The following is a 16,145-nucleotide window of genomic DNA, read 5'->3' as shown; positions in this document are numbered from 1 at the left end:
TAATTTAAACAGGCATCTGAAAATTTGCAATTACATAATATCAAAGATAACTGAAAATAACTATTTAAATTTCATTTATCTACTTGGAATAGTCCAATTACCTCAATATTAATTTTGCACTGTATAGGTGCTTGATTTTATCCAGACATTTTCTAAAATTTTCTTTACATTTGCATGATTCATATAAAAATTTGTTGTATTAACGTTAGCTATACCCGACTTTTATTATTTACCCTACTCGTTTGTAGCAAATAATGAAAATAAACACCCTTTCCCGAGTATTTCAGCAAACAACAATCAATTAAAATTTAAGAGTAACTCTAGTTTTTATATGTAAACGGGCTCAATCTAAAGCTCTATCAAGGCATATATTAATTAGTGTTTTCAAATGAAAATTACACTTACTTCCCTAGTTTCTCTTTACTGGGCTTTCCATAAGATTGAAGAATTCCAAATTTACTTTTCTCTTTCCCTTTCACCTTTTTATTTTTGCCTTTGTGATTTCTATTTTTTTCTTTTCCCTTCTTGAGTTTTGCTTTTAACTTAGCAATGGAATGGGGTTTAACATCAGCCGTCTCTCTGTCCTTGCTTCTTTTTTGAAGAATTTCTTTGTAATTGACATATTCTTTCTTTGGGGGAATAGCTCCTAGGCTTACTGCTAATGCAACATCTGCCTCTTCTCGTTCACGGCCTTCCAACTTTGAGGCACTGAATTTCATAACTTCATATCTGACTCGTTTCATTTCCAATTCGGGTCTCGTAGGTTCAACGCTGGCACTGGTGAGAAGGCCATTTGTCATTTTATGTCGTTTAGGATTTGTGGGAAGAGAAACAGCGTCACTAAGATGCACTTTAAACTGAAATTGCGGACGTTTGTCAATACACGATGGAGTACACCTTGTATGAATCAAATTTAAGTCAGTTTCCATGATCAGAGCCTTATGCTCCCATTAATATCTCTGGAAAAATGTACACCTAGAAGGTAAATGGAAGGATATTACATTAAATATTTACTTTGGGAAAAATCAAAATACTTCACACCACATTTAAAGCAATTGGGTAAAACAATATGATTTTAGTTTAGACCAACATCCATATATTTTGGGTAAAGCAATTCCAGCAAAATAAGCCGAACTGCCTCCAAAACTTGTAAGCAAAGGAAAATAGACGACGATAGGACTTTCATCCGATAAGGAATTCAACAACTTATATAAATAAATTACCTCCAATGGCAACGTTGATAGATCATTAAATTTAATTAAAAATGGGTTTAAATGAATGATCTTAGAATGGATGGAAGCCTACCCCATCCACATGCCAGAAATACATCCATTGTAGCTATAACCGCAATAGCTTTGTACCTAAGTCATCTATTCAAAGTAACTTTAAATAATGATGCCTTTCCCAATGATTGGAAAAAAGCAAATATTACACCAATTTTCAAGAATGGGGATAAAACAATGCCAACAATTATAGACCGGTAAGCATAACCTCAGTTGTTTGCAAAATAATGGAAAAAAATCGCTGACTACATTCGGGAATGGTGGGCAAGAGATAGATGGCTATTCAAACACCAACATGGGTTTAAGCCTAAGCCTAATTGAGTAAAATAAAAAATAACCAACGTTTGACACTCGTAAGTCCATACAGCCTCTTTTATACAATATGTATATGCGAAAACCTGGTTAGTGTGTATATGCATGCACAAAGAGTAACTTTCAATTACTAACATTTCATTAAGAAAGCTGTTACTAGCGTGAATGTATATTTAACCATATTATGTATACTCGTGGCTCTACCAATAAACATCCAAATCGACTTTATACCAACACTTTTCGTCATTGATTACATGCGGATGATAACTATTCCCGATTAATTATTGTATAGCAATTAAACACATGCCTATGATTTGCAAACGTAGTGACGTTACGTTACGTTACGATTATGTTATGGATATACGTGGTTAAAGTACGTACTTTGAGGGCAGGTACCAGAAGTAATAGATGTACTATTAAGTGGAGGAAGATTCACTTGCAACAAATACTTACGACAAAATTTTGCTTTACAGCCCTTTTTTTCTTCTGCAGTGAATAGAATGGTCACTATGATATGTACCGTATCGACATACCCGGTGCAGAAGTTTTGTACCTTGTTTTCAATGGGAAATTTGAATACCCATGCTCTGTCGATGATATCGATTGTGTGGTCTAGACTATACCGAGTACCCTCGATGCGCTTCGACATTGATACTTTCGATTTAACATGGCCACTATTCGTCTTGTGAAGAAGACGATAATTTGAATGTCATAACTATTTTAAACATTGGTAAAATGTAACGACGCAAATGAGACGGGAAAAAATAATCACTACGACGATGGTGTACTTACGTTTCTAGAGACATTTATATTGTGATATTTTACTGTCACCTACAAATGAAGGTTCTTGAAGTGAAACACTAGGAAAACAATGGCTCGAGAATTGTGGAAAGACTGTGCTACTTGGCTGACAAGATGCGAGGTTTTACGGCTTGACCATAAAGCGAATTGGCTAGAAGCAACTGTAATTGATCTTGCCTACACTCTAAGAGACGGTGTTTTACTTTGCAACCTGTTAAATACATTAGAACCAGGTTGCATCGACATGAAGGAAGTCAACCAAAAACCTCAAATGGCACAGGTAGGTTATATGGACAACTTGTTTCTATTTTTATGTTAACTCTTAATGAAATTCTAAAGTTTTGTTTTATTTCTTTATGCCATTTGTACGAATTTATTTTTCCCGCAGTTTCTATGTCTTAGGAACATAAAGATCTTCTTGCACACATGCCAAACTGTATTTGGCATTAAGGAAAGTGATATTTTTGAACCTTCCATGTTATTTGATCTGTCAGACTTCTTGAAAGTTCTTAATACCCTTTCTAAGCTATCCAACTGCCCCAAGGTGCAGCGAAAAAATATTCCGTAAGTGAAATTTGCTTGTATTATAATTAAAATGACATTGGATCGTAAGTGCAAAATTTTGAAAACTTATGATTAATTGGTATGTCTTTAGGGGATTTGCACCTCTCACCCGGAGAACTCTGTCACAGGATGATATTTACCGTAATTTAAACTCAAGGTTAGTGAAAATGCTTCTGTAGAATGTAGACATTTAAGATATTTATAACGGGAATAACCGTAATGGAAACAAAAAGAATAAGAAACATGTATTATTTCCACAATTATAGAAAACATTTACATTCGGATACAAAGTACATAAAGTTACATAGCCGTTATTGAGAATCAAAATATAATTTAGAATCTAAGAAGAATTTTGATTTGCAATGCATGAAAGACATTTTCAGATGGTGTACATGTACGCAAACATACCTAGTTAGGTTAATTAGTGTGGAAAAAATGTCAATGTTAAATAATATTCCAAATTAAAAAATGGAAACAATATTAGAAATATAGTTGTAGGAAATATAGTTATAGAAACTTGTTACAGGCCAGATGATGGTACAAAATGATAAATGTTAGTAGTAGTTATTAACTAGACTTTGTGGTATCAATTAAGAAAATTTTTCCAATGGGCATTATGAACAACTTATTGACATGACAGCTGTAATATATATCTGCACAACAATAATTAGCATTCTAAAATTCTTCAGATCATTTTAACAACAGTTTTTTTAGGGATGCTGGTGAAATGCAAAATAGGTTAATCACAACTGTTGGCATCTTTCATAATCTGGCTAATAGGCGAGTAGTAAGTGTAAGTTTTTGAATTTATCATTCCCAAGAACATAATGATGGACTAAATAGAGAATATAAATCTTGGCAACTACGGGACTCAGCCCAATCGGCCGTGTGTCATGCCTGGTAGCGGGAGAGGCAAGGCTTCCATGGTGGTCATCCCACAACACCCTTGCAAAGGAAACTGACAGAAGACATAGGAGAAGGAGACCAAATTAGTTAGAAAAGAAACTTGGAATGTCAGGACAGTGTTGAGGACAAGAAAATTAGAGTATATTAAGCGAGAGATGGAAAGAGGAAATATGGGTATTTTAGGTTTATGAGAGGTGAGAAGGATGGTGGGAATTATTTGAGTGATAATTATAGAATAATATACAGTGGTGGGAACGAGAGACAACGAGGGGTTGCCATAATATTGAATAGAGAGGCAGGAAGAAGCATAGTAAACATAGAACAAGTGGTGGATAGAATATTACTGGTAGAGATGAAAGTAGAACCGACTAACTTGGTCATTGTTTAGATACGTGCCACTGAGCAACCATAAGGAGGAAGAAGTCATTAGGATATACGGCAGTTAGAGGACATAATTGCAAGTGTTCCTGCAGGGAAACATTTGATAGTGATGGGGTATTGGAATGCGACAGTAGGCAAAGGAAGAGATGGAGAGGAGGTGGGGAACTACAGCTTAGGCACGGGGAATTACTGTGGGGAGAAAGCAGTTGAGTTCTGCAGGAGATATGGATATCATCACCAACACTTGGTTTAGATACCACAAAAGGCATAGGTGTACATGGAAAATGCTAGGTGACCTAGAAAGGTATCAGTTAGATTATATTCTGGTTAGGCACAGGTTTAGGAACAGTGGTATCAATTCACACAGCTTCCGAGGAGCGGATGCAGACTCAGACCACAATTTAGTTGTTATGAAATGTAGTGTCCGTTTCAAAAAGATGAGAGGCGGTGGTTTAGGAAATGGAATGTAGAAGCATTAAATGGATTGATAGGGAAGAAGTATCAGCAAGCTGTAGAGAAAATAATGGATGAAGGTAAAGAGCTGAGTGCCACTGAAGAAAAATGTGAATATATCAAGAAAGGGATACGGAAAGCCGCAAAAGAAACTATAGAAACCGTAAATGGGAAAAGGGCAAGGAAACCATGGATCACAGATGAGATGATTAGAAAGATAGAAGGGAGAAGAAAATGAAAGAGTGTTAACTCAGAGTTAGGGAAAAGGAAGTACAAAGAGTTAAATAATAAATTGAGAAGGACAACAAATAAAGAAAAAGAAGCAGGGAGGAAGATTCAGTGCGAGGATATGGAAAGTTTGCAGAAGGGTGAAATTGGTGTGCTATACAGTAAGTTTAATCACTATCGGGAAGTAAGAAGGAAAGATCTGCGCTAACAGTTAGAGAATAGTGGGGCAAGGTAATGGTTGGCACAGAAAACATCCAAGAGATATGGAAGGAATATATAGAAGCACTGTATGGTAGAGAACGTAGGCCAACAAAGCTAGATATTGAAAAGGAACATGATGTAGATGAAGATGACGGTCCAGACATACTTGACAATGAGATAGAAAGGGTGTTAAGGGAGATGAAACCAAATAAAGCCATGGGGGTAGACAGCATTCCTGCGGAACTACTGAAATGTTTAGGAAAATGTGGGAGGAAGGAATCTGGCCGGAAGACTTTGTGAGATCAGTGTGAGTTCCCATTCCAAAAAAGGTAAAGGCTACATCATGTAAGGACTACCGAACAATAAGTTTGATATCCCACGTAGCTAAAGTTGTTCTCAGAATCATCAACAAAAGGATAGGGAGTAGGGCAAATGATTACTTAGGGGATGATCAGTTTGGTAAGGAAAGGTAGAGGTATGTGTGATGCCATGGCAGTAATGAGATCACTAATCGAGCAGAATACAATCAGGACATATTTGCCTGTTTCGTAGATTTTGAAAAGGTGTTTGAGAGAGTGGATTAAGAAAAACTAATAAGTATATTGCAGAAAATAAGAATAGGATGGATGGCTAATCCGCAACCTATGTATGTCTCAGACTGCTCAGGTGTGAGTGGGGAACGGAGAGTCCAGATGGGCAATGTTAGGAAGAGGTGTAAGGCAGGGTTGCCCATTATCACCGTTGCTGTTTAACCTGTATGCAGAGGAAATGATTAAAGAGGTATGGGAAGAACTGGAGGTAGGAATGAAAGTAGGTGGGGAATTCGTAAAATCAGTTAGGTTTGCTGATGACCAAGCTTTAGTTTGTCAGTCAGCCAAGGGGTTGCAAGCATTGCTTAGTAAATTGGAAATTCAGTGCGACAGGTATGGGATGAGAATCAATATTAATGAAACAAAGGTTATGCGATTTTCTAGGAAGAAAAAGGCTAAGCTAAACATTAAAATAGGAGGGCAAAAACTAGAGCAGGTAGAACAGTTTACGTATCTCGGTAGTGTTTTGGACCAACATGGTCAAAGTAGTAGGGACGCAAGGAGAAGAATTGCGCTAGGCAAGGAGGCTTTTACAAGGGAGAGGGAATTAATGACAGGGATGTTGAGTAAGGATATTAAGAAAAGACTCATAAAAACTTTGATATGGAGTGTAGCTATGTACGGTGCAGAAACGTGGTCATTGAAGCAGGACGATAGACGTAGACTGGAGGCTTTTGAAATGTGGTTGTGGAGAAGAATGGAGAAGGTGAAATGAACAGAGAAGAAAACAAATGAGGAAGTACTAGGCATGGTGGGCGAGGAAAGGGATTTGTTGGGAGAAATCTTAAGGAGGCAGGAAAATGGATGAAGGGCATATTGATCGGCAGTGGGATGTTGAAGACTGTAATAGAGAGGAGAATGTGAGGCAAATTAGGAAAGGACAGGAACAGAATAGGGATGTTGGATGGAAAGAAAGGAGGAAGGAAGTACTCAGTGATTAAGAGGGACTTGATGTGGAGTAGGTTGCTGAATTGTGTTTTGTTAGTGGTCACAAAATATTTGGTAGTTGTGTCCATTCAAAACCTACCTTAACCAGTAGATTACCTTATAATAAATTACAGTTCTGAGGAATTAAACTTGTTATGCAGTAATTTATTAAGGAAAGTTATGTTATTAATTTTCTATGTTTATGCAAGGAGGGAGGATTTAGTAGCGGTAGCTTCTCATGATAATTAGAAAGATCTTTGTGAAGATGGAATTTGGATGCAATATTGCCCACAAATTATCTTTGAGCACATTCGATTGTATGAATATGGAGTTTGTAGTAAGGTAAACCAGAGAGTGGAGCAGTATTCACAGAGTGACCTAACTAATGAGATGAACAGAACTTTATTTAGGCTCTAAATGTTAAAAAATTTTACAGTATTGGAAGATAAATCCAAGCGATTTGTATGTTTTAGCGTATGGTTATACAGGGTCGCACCCAAAAGTGGTAGGACTGATTTTTTTACCAGAAATTTATTGACGATATCCTTACATCGACTTAATAATCTTCAAAGTATGCTCCTTGAGCTGCTACACACTTAGTATAACGTTGCTCCCATTCCCCGTACGCCCGCTGGCAATTTTCTTTGGGGATGCCGTTGATGACCCTCGTCGAAGCCTCTTGAACGGCCTTTATCGAGTCAAAACGTCGTCCCTTGAGCTGTCTTTTCATCAGGGGGAAGAGGAAGAAGTCCGGTGGTGCCAGATCGGGAGAAGAGGGCGGGTGCGGCAACGTGGCAACGCCGTATTTGGCCAGGAGCTGTCTGACAACGAGCACGCCATGGCAGAATTTTCGGCACCATCTTGGCGCACACCTTGCGCATGGCCAAATCCTGTGAAATAATGCGTTGGACGTTGGATGCAGACAGACCCAACTGGTCTGCAATTTCTTCACTGGTTAAGCGTCAGTCTGTGTTCAGCAATGTCCTCACTCTGTCCACATTCGTGTCGGTTCTTGCCGTCGACGGCCATCCGGAGCGATGGTCGTCTTCAACAAGCTCCCTACCCTCTTTAAACAACTTGTGCCACTCAAATACTGTGGAACGGCTTAAGGCAGTGTCCCCATAAGCCTGCTTGATCATATCGAGGGTCTCAGTTGCCGTCTTCCCGAGTTTCGCACAAAACTTCACGGAATAACATTGCTCTAAATTCAGATTCATTTTGTTTTTCGATGCGGACAAAAAACTTACTTCACTTAAAACGTTGTCCTCACGCAATGACAGCTCGCAGGCGACTGCAGTAGGGGTCGGTCTGTTGCTAACAGCGCCCTCCGCCTTACCCTGCCAGGCAGACCCCCCTCCACCGCTACGTTCGCGCCAGAGAAAATCAGTCCTACCACTTTTGGGTGCGACCCTGTACTGTTAATGGAATGCTAACTGTGAGTCAAATATAACTCTTGAGTTCTTTTATATTTGTTAATCCGCGGCCGGAGAATAATTGCTTAGTCAATATTCATAATGCTGTGGGCTCTACTTCCAGCTGAATGGTACAGAATTCCATTTTTCCAAATTGAAAGTCAGGTTGTCATGCTCACACCAGTTTTTGAGCCTATGAAGGCAGTTTTGCAGTTAGATGATTATCAATTGATTGAGCTGTTAAAAAATGTTTTAGTCATCGGCGTGCAAAAGAAACGGAATTGGGTCTAATGCCCTAATAATATCATTTATAAATGAGTTAAATAATAGTGGACCCAGATGGGATACTTGGGGAATGTCTGATGATGGATAGAAAAATTAGTTTTAGATGCATTAATTTTTACTATAACTTCTCTGTTGGTCTCATAACTTTCCATCCAGTCAAGTAAGGTACCATTCATTCCCCATGCATCCAACTTTCTGGGAAGAAGCTCATGATTAACAGTATCAAAAGCCTTATTCAAGTCAGTGTATATGACTTCTGTTTGTGAGCTTTTTCTCATACCTTCTATAAGATACTTATGGAAAACAAAATGATTAGGGAGTATTAATCTTCCTTTAGTGAAACCATGCCTCTCAGGGATAGTGATACTATTGAGGTTAGGAGTTAGCTTTTTTACAATCAATGATTCTAAGATTTTTGCTATTATTGAAAGCTTGGCAATGAGATCTTAGTTACGTTATTTCTGTTAAGGGACATAAGGTGTCAGGATTGACAATTTACTTATTCAGACTTACATTTGCAGTAAGAGTGACTTGTGAAAAAGCAATTTCATTGTGGTGTACGATCGTGCGTCAATTCTCTTTCGATTTGATTTGTTTCACTCAATCATATTCTTAGCACCCCTTCTGCACTTGGTGTTAGATCATAGAAAATTAATATGTGTGGCTTGAAGAAATTATTAACCAGAAAAAGATGTATGCTACTTGTTTGTATACTGTAGCTGTGAGTGTACATTTACAAAAATATTTAGTGTTAATTTAAATATATTCGGTCTTTGTTTGTTCTTCAGAGTCTCTTACAGTGACAGAATTGATAAGTGGTTTAGACAGTTTTATTGAATACTGAAATTTTGCCTTTATCATTTTTTGAACATATGTCACAGATGACTCTAAATCACAAAAATATCCTGTAGGTGTTTCGGTGACAAAAGTCATTGTGATAATGCCAAGCTTAAGCCCTTTTGTTCAAATATTTTGTCAATTCTTCTACCAATTTACGATGAATGTCTTGTATCATTTCATACTTTTTGAGTGTACTTTTTCTGCCCATCTCACTACATGACATTTTTTTTAATGAATAACAAAGACACCATTGTTGGAAAAATATTGCCTGGAAAGAAAGTTCATGTAGATTTTGATATGCTTTTCCACCAAATTCGCACTTTTATCAGCCCATGTTCAATTATATTTTGGCAAGCTGAAGGGCTGTAAAAATGATTACAACATTCATTCATGTTGATTCCAAAACACTTATTTTGCACCTTCATTGTGCATGTTCTTTGGGCAGACTACATATATTCATTTTGCCTTTCATTTCTTTTGAATATACTCTATGGCCCCAATCCATTGCATGGACTTGTCACCTCATGTGTTCAAACACCACATTAAGATATAGAGGAAGATGTTAGAAAGGGAATCTTATGCTTTCATATGTGTACCTTTTTTCCAATTTTTGTCTATTATGCAAGGCATAATTGTTGAATCTACCTTCTAAGCAGCATGTTGCTGCATTTTTCCCAATTGTTTTACCCACCTCAATGGCGTGATGCAATATTTCAGTATTACAAATAATACCACACAATTGAAACACTGTTGATAAGCATAGTCTTAGTTTCAATATTTAAATCACTGGGGTCTCCGATCCTTGGTTGCATAGTAATTTTGTGATGCATTGTGGCCTTTCATGAGAGTTTTTATAAACCAGGCATTTTTCTTTATGTTATATATTTATAATATTCAAGTTTTCATAGATTGGTCCCAAATATTTTAAGTATGTTTGATGTTATGTATGATTGCCAAGACATGATATGTCTCCTTAACTGTTTCACTTAAGCAAGGCTTGTCTGTTGGCATTTCTTCACTTATTTTTTCAGCGAACTATATCATGTACAATGTAACTATTTTCCCTATGCTATTCTTAACAGGATAAACACATCCAAATATTTTACATAGTCACCGTGCATACATTTTACAGAATTAAGTCATCACCATGATAACATTTATGTCCTCCTTATTTTGATCGAGTTTCTCTCTTTATTACTGAAGAATAACTTAAAGCAGATGCATGTGGCATATTTTTTTTAAAGCTATTATGTCGTTTTCCTGTTCCATGGTTCTCACTGCTTTAGTTAATTATTATTTAAAATATATGTGCTGTTAAATTAGTATATGTCTCTGTTTTGATAGCCTGCTTAATGTTAGATCCTTCTTGTAGTTTTGAGTTGTGACCAAAAGAAGCTGGAGCTAAACTGTGACCGTCATGTAAAAGCTTATGAAAAGGTTTTTCCTAAACATTCTGAGAATTCAGGTTCCATTAGGTTTTAAAGCAATTTAAAGGTGTGTTCTGACTGATCATAGGTTGGCTCAGGATTGCACTCATCAACGGGCTTCTTGTTATGGGCAAAGAATAACCATTTTAAAGTTGTTTATCTTCAGTTTCTTCATGCTGATTTGCTGGTTGCAGTATTGTTTATTCAATAGCTGCTTTTTTTAAGATACTTAATATCTTGATTCAGCCATTATTGCACCTCAACTATTCGAAAATATAAAATTCTGTTTCGACAAATATGACTTCTTTTGTAATTTATCTTGGTTAATTTTCATATTTTGTATAATGTGAACTTATCAATTCAGTGCAAGGTTTGTCTTTTTTTAAGTATCTATTAAATTTATTTTTAGCTGTTGTGTGTAGTACTATATTTTGAAAGGTACATAGAGTTTACAAAATTAATTCATTTTAATAAACTTTGGATTTATATTGGTCATGGTGCATGTCAAGGTTTCTTTCTTTGCCCTGATTTCCATTTTCAGGTAAAGAGATTTTGAATTTGAAGAGGCTTGTATGTTGATCAAATAGTGGGGAATTGTTATTGATGTAATATATCTTGATTCTAAAAATATACTTAAAAGCAATTATTATTGGAGAAGATAAAGTACAGGTTGAAGCCAAATGAAGCAGTGTATTCTAAGATATGGAAAAATTTCGTATGTAACAGAGTTATATCATAGTTCATTTGGAGGCCTTTCCTCATACTATAAGTCAGGCTGTTTCTCACTTTTTTATTAAATTCCATCGTGCAACTAACTTAAAGAGCATTGGTGTTGATAAACTTTCCATTTTCAAGTCCTTTCATAGCTGTACTGTGTATAGCCAGTAAGCTTTGTATTCTAAAATTCATTAGAAAATTGAATAAAGTCATAAGAGAAACAATTTGCCAAAAGTTTTTAGCAATTTTATTGATGTTATGTTGCTACGAGTCTAAGTCCATGGTTTTCACTGGTGGATGATGCAGTGATGTTGGTGCTGGATTCAGTGGAGATGAAGGCAGCACATCCTCCCACAACTGGAAACCTCCACGCCCTCCTAAGAGGGCATCAGAGTGGCTCAATGGCCAATGCTTTTCAATTGGCCCCATTCTGGCTCCCACGGTAGATGAAGATGAGACGGAGCACAACATCTATGAAGACCTCTGCTATGTCAACTTTTCTTTTGAGGTTGTCCACCCTCAAAAACTACCATTTTTAAGTCTGCAGTGACTTGATTATGAGCATCTAAGTGTGCCAGTTTATTTATCACTTAAAATTTTGCTTTTATAAATTTGGTGGAAGTTAATTTTTGTGTAATATGTGAGAGAAATAATTCAATTAAGATATGCATATGGAAATTTTGTGTACTTCTGGAATGCATTAATAGCAGTAATATCATAATGATACTTTCTCTGGAGTTTATTGGGCATACATACATGTATTTTGAATGCCATAGAAGTTAATTTAGAGTTCATATGAATTTCATGAGAGACTAAATATAATTTTTATTATATTTTGAAAACATTCATGAAAAATACATCTTGATATATTTCTTAGCTTGTTTCAGTAAATGTGTCATGCATCAGATGAAAGGGAATTCTTTTCCCTCGCTGAGATATAGCAACTTATATATCTACTTGTACTGGACTTCACCGTAGGAATATGGGAGTTATATAATTTAACATATTCAAGACATAAAAGATTTAGGAAAAACTTTTTAATGCATTCACTTTTATTTCTGAATGATTATGAATGATGAACAGTTTCTGATTGTAATCCAAAGCATGTATAACATATTATTTTCAAATCAGTAGAGCTAATAGTGTATGGCTTTTCATTTTTCTGATAAAATTTGGCGCTATCGATTCAGTATCAGAAAAAAAATTGCATAACAGCACAATCCTCATGGCAAAATTTGAATGGATGACTTTTGAGTTGGGTGGCAAACTCACTCATGTGAGTGTTTTCATGATGTTAATATTAATTTTCTACTTAAGTGATGTATAAGAATTATAATTTTTTCTATGTATTGTAATTGGCATAACTTATTTTTAGTTTTTAATTACTTCCATGTGTATACAGTGGCACTGTATGCTAACACTCAATTTCAGTTGTTTTCTTAGGAACTTAATTTAATTATTTTGTATGTTTTTTTAATCAGTTTCCTTTTTATGATTTTTGCCTGATTTCTTTTCCATTAACATTTTATTTGTTAGTGATGAGGAACCAAACCATGGGGAGCATGAGGAAGTGGAATATGGCAATTACTCCTATATCTGCAATGAGGACATTTATCACGACTTATGTTGCACTGACAGGATTGGGGTTGCCGTTGCTGGGCGAGAATCTCAGGTGAACACATTTGTTTTGCCAGAAAAGATTACATTGCATATGATACAATTTTAACAAATTGTGCATTCTTAAATAACTCATTGTCCTCAGGGTGGTAATTAATTGAATGAAACATTAAATGGCCGGAACAACTTTCCAAATGGATTATATCCATTATGCTCATCAGACATCATTCTTCAGATAGATTTCATCACAAATGAAAATGTCTTCCAAGGCAATTTAAGTAATCCATAATATGTGTAAGGCACTTGAGTTTATTTCATGTCTACGTATAATCATCTTCTTGTAATGAATCCTACATTTTTTTTAAATTTAACTATTCAGGCAATTACTCTTAATGTGTACCAGGATTTCTCTTTTCTTGTGGGGATAAAGAAAAGACTTGCTTCCATAAAAATAAATGGTTGAATACTAATCCTTTAGTAAGACATAGTTCAAAGGAATCTACATGAACATACAGTGCTTGCATAAATTTTGGTTAATAAGTTTTTGTCACATGAACAGATTACATTTTAGTTCAATAGTTTCAGCCTCAACTTTGTGGAAGTTCATTTTAATAAGTGAAAAAGAAACACTTTGTTCCAATCCACCACTTTATTACAGGTACGACTAGTTTAGTAGGTACCTGAGGATGACGCCGTAGCGTCGAAACTAGTCGTACCTGTAATAAAGTGGTGGATCGGAACAAAGTGTTTCTTTTTCATTTAGATTACATTTTAATGTATCTTGATAAATTTATTTTAATTCTGACCAATGAACGCCTACTCTTGCCTTATTCACAATATAAGGTGACCCTTCTGGGGCAAAAATTCAGCCTGTATGGATAAAAGTGTTGAATTACTTAACTTAATGCCGAGTCTATGTTAGGAACACTTACCATAAATTTATGTTTCAGAGAATTACAGTCATATTTTACTGATATGGCCTGAGGATATAAGACTACAATAAACTTTGACTTGGAATAAATGAGAGCATTGGCCCACAGTGTAAATGTGTCTATAGATCATAACATTTTTTCATGGCTGAAGCATAACTGCTCAGTTGGTAAATGTGTTTTTGTTGCTATGGTGCTCTGGTACTGTGTACCTGCTTTGCTAGGAAAGCTTTAGTGAAAATTTTCACTCCATTTCACCCATGATCACTTCGTTTGGTAGACTTAGCATATCGATAATTGATGGAAGATGGATTGTTTAACCGTTATAGCATGACCATAGGGAAAATATCTCTTTAGGCATTTTTAGATCCATTCCTCCTTTAATGAAACTTAAAAGATAGAAAAGTTTTCCTATGAAAGAGTTACCATTTGAAGTGATTCAGATGATGATTATTCAAGGTTGTAAAGGTCTCATTAAATGTCAACTAGTCTCATCCTATGCTAAGTGGCATTTCTTGATTGTGATACAAGGAGTACATTACTCATGTCTCCCAGTCAGATTATGTGCATTACTCTTTTTAAGACTTTTTATTATTTTGTCTGCCTACCAGTGCAGCAATCTCTAGCCTGGAAAGAACATACTACTCCAGCTCTCATTATTGCTTTAGTTAACTAATTTCAGTCGCGGGATATTCAAATTGAAAATTTATTTTGTCTTATAAAATTTAAACTGTACTGATGCATTCCACAATATATGCAAACAATAAGTAAATTTAACTTTACTTTAACTAATTTAATTAAGGAATGGCAGTTTTACAAAGCAGAAGGAACTGTTTAATAAATTAGATGGCATTTAAATCTTTTGAGATCTCATTTACCATCTAATTTCAATCAAAAATTCAAATTCAGATTGAATTCCATGATTTCCACTATTAGAATTTAAAAGAAGTTTAGAAAACTAGAGCATTGTGATGTGTACATTTCAGCATATTTATTTCTGAAACTAAAACAGATTCATTCAGCCTGATGGCAAACTGAGTGTCATCTTATTTTTACGTTGGTCAGATAAGTATACGAGAACATTTAATTTATTATGAATTCTACAAATAAAATACTTAGGGATTGAACACTTAGTTTTTTATTTTTGGTTATAATTTAATTTTTATTATATCCTGCCACTTATGCTATGCTTCTTCTTTTGTTATTATTGCACCTCCAGCCACTCAAATTTCATCTCTCCTTGAAAAAGCTTAATACTCCCTTCCTCATCATTCCCTGACTCATATTTGTTCCCATTACTTGCTCAAATTTGTGACTAAGCACTGAAGTGGAATAATAGTTACAGTAAAAGTATTTAAGCTAAACCTACTTGTTTATAAATTTCACGCTTCAGAAGCAAGTTATATTAAATGAGCAAATTATTGAACATTCATATCAGATGCAATTTTAATTTGTTTTTATTATTATTTTTAGGAAAAGGTTTGTAGGTTTTACAAGTTCACTATATTACCCCAGGGAATATTGATAGCATGGCATATTTTCTCTTGCTTTCTATGGAGAAACCCCCAAACTACATATATAGCTAAAAATGAAATAGCCCACTACCATTTTAAACATTTAAGTGATCAATAGAACTAATGAGACAACTGCTACTTGTTTCATACTCATACACATTGAATTTTCAGACTACCTTTGCTATTTTAAGGAAATATAATGTCATGTTTTTTTTATTTGCTTTATATTGATTTGCCTAGAAACTTCATTCGAGTGTTTTGTCATAATTTCTTTCTCTTAAGTCTGCTATCCTGCTTTTATAATTCCATCTTAATCTCTTTTCATATCTACAGTCCTTGCTTTTCTATTTTCATCTTCATTTGAGCACATCTTGTTCATTACATGAAACGATTACTTTCACAATGACTTCCTAAAGGCATCACGAAGATTTGTTGCTCATCATATGGGAGACCATGGCGCAGCATCTGTTGGTCATGAGAAGAGAGATTTGGTCATAAATGAACTTGTAGAAACAGAAGGAAATTACATTCAAGTTCTTGCTACTGTCCTCCATCACTTCAAACGTCCACTTTCTTCAGTCTTGCGAGAGGAAGATTCTGCAATCATATTTGCTGGTATTAAAGTAAGTACTATGAATCAAAATAACCTCAGCAAAGTGCTAAAATCAATTCACTTGAATCTGTTGATGGTGTTTATGTATCAAAACCAGTAGTCTAACCCTTAAAAATTGTATGAAATAAGTTAGTGTCAGTGTAAT

At 35.4% G+C, this 16,145-nt stretch overlaps 1 protein-coding gene across 2 annotated transcripts in view; it reads left to right on the top strand.

The window, feature by feature from the left end:
• Nucleotides 1-2,273: 2,273 nt before the first annotated feature.
• Vav (Vav guanine nucleotide exchange factor) overlaps nucleotides 2,274-16,145 on the top strand; it is a 36,039-nt gene continuing 22,167 nt past the window's right edge. Inside the window, exons 1-5 of one of the 2 annotated variants that reach the window (XM_071591568.1) lie at nucleotides 2,274-2,676; nucleotides 2,785-2,960; nucleotides 3,052-3,117; nucleotides 12,864-12,999; nucleotides 15,804-16,010. In XM_071591568.1, the coding sequence (XP_071447669.1) occupies nucleotides 2,467-2,676; nucleotides 2,785-2,960; nucleotides 3,052-3,117; nucleotides 12,864-12,999; nucleotides 15,804-16,010 (795 nt within the window). In that variant the 5' untranslated portion in view covers nucleotides 2,274-2,466. Of the gene's footprint in view, nucleotides 2,677-2,784; nucleotides 2,961-3,051; nucleotides 3,118-11,633; nucleotides 11,836-12,863; nucleotides 13,000-15,803; nucleotides 16,011-16,145 lie in introns of both variants that reach the window. The other variant, XM_071591561.1, reaches the window with a different exon arrangement.

Source organism: Hetaerina americana, unplaced genomic scaffold (assembly GCF_022747635.1).
Source record: "Hetaerina americana unplaced genomic scaffold, ioHetAmer1.1.p SCAF_1, whole genome shotgun sequence".
In the NCBI taxonomy this organism is placed as follows: Eukaryota; Metazoa; Arthropoda; class Insecta; order Odonata; family Calopterygidae; genus Hetaerina; species Hetaerina americana.
The sequence above is the reverse complement of the archived record's forward strand: the minus strand, read 5'-3'. Positions and strand labels throughout refer to the sequence as shown.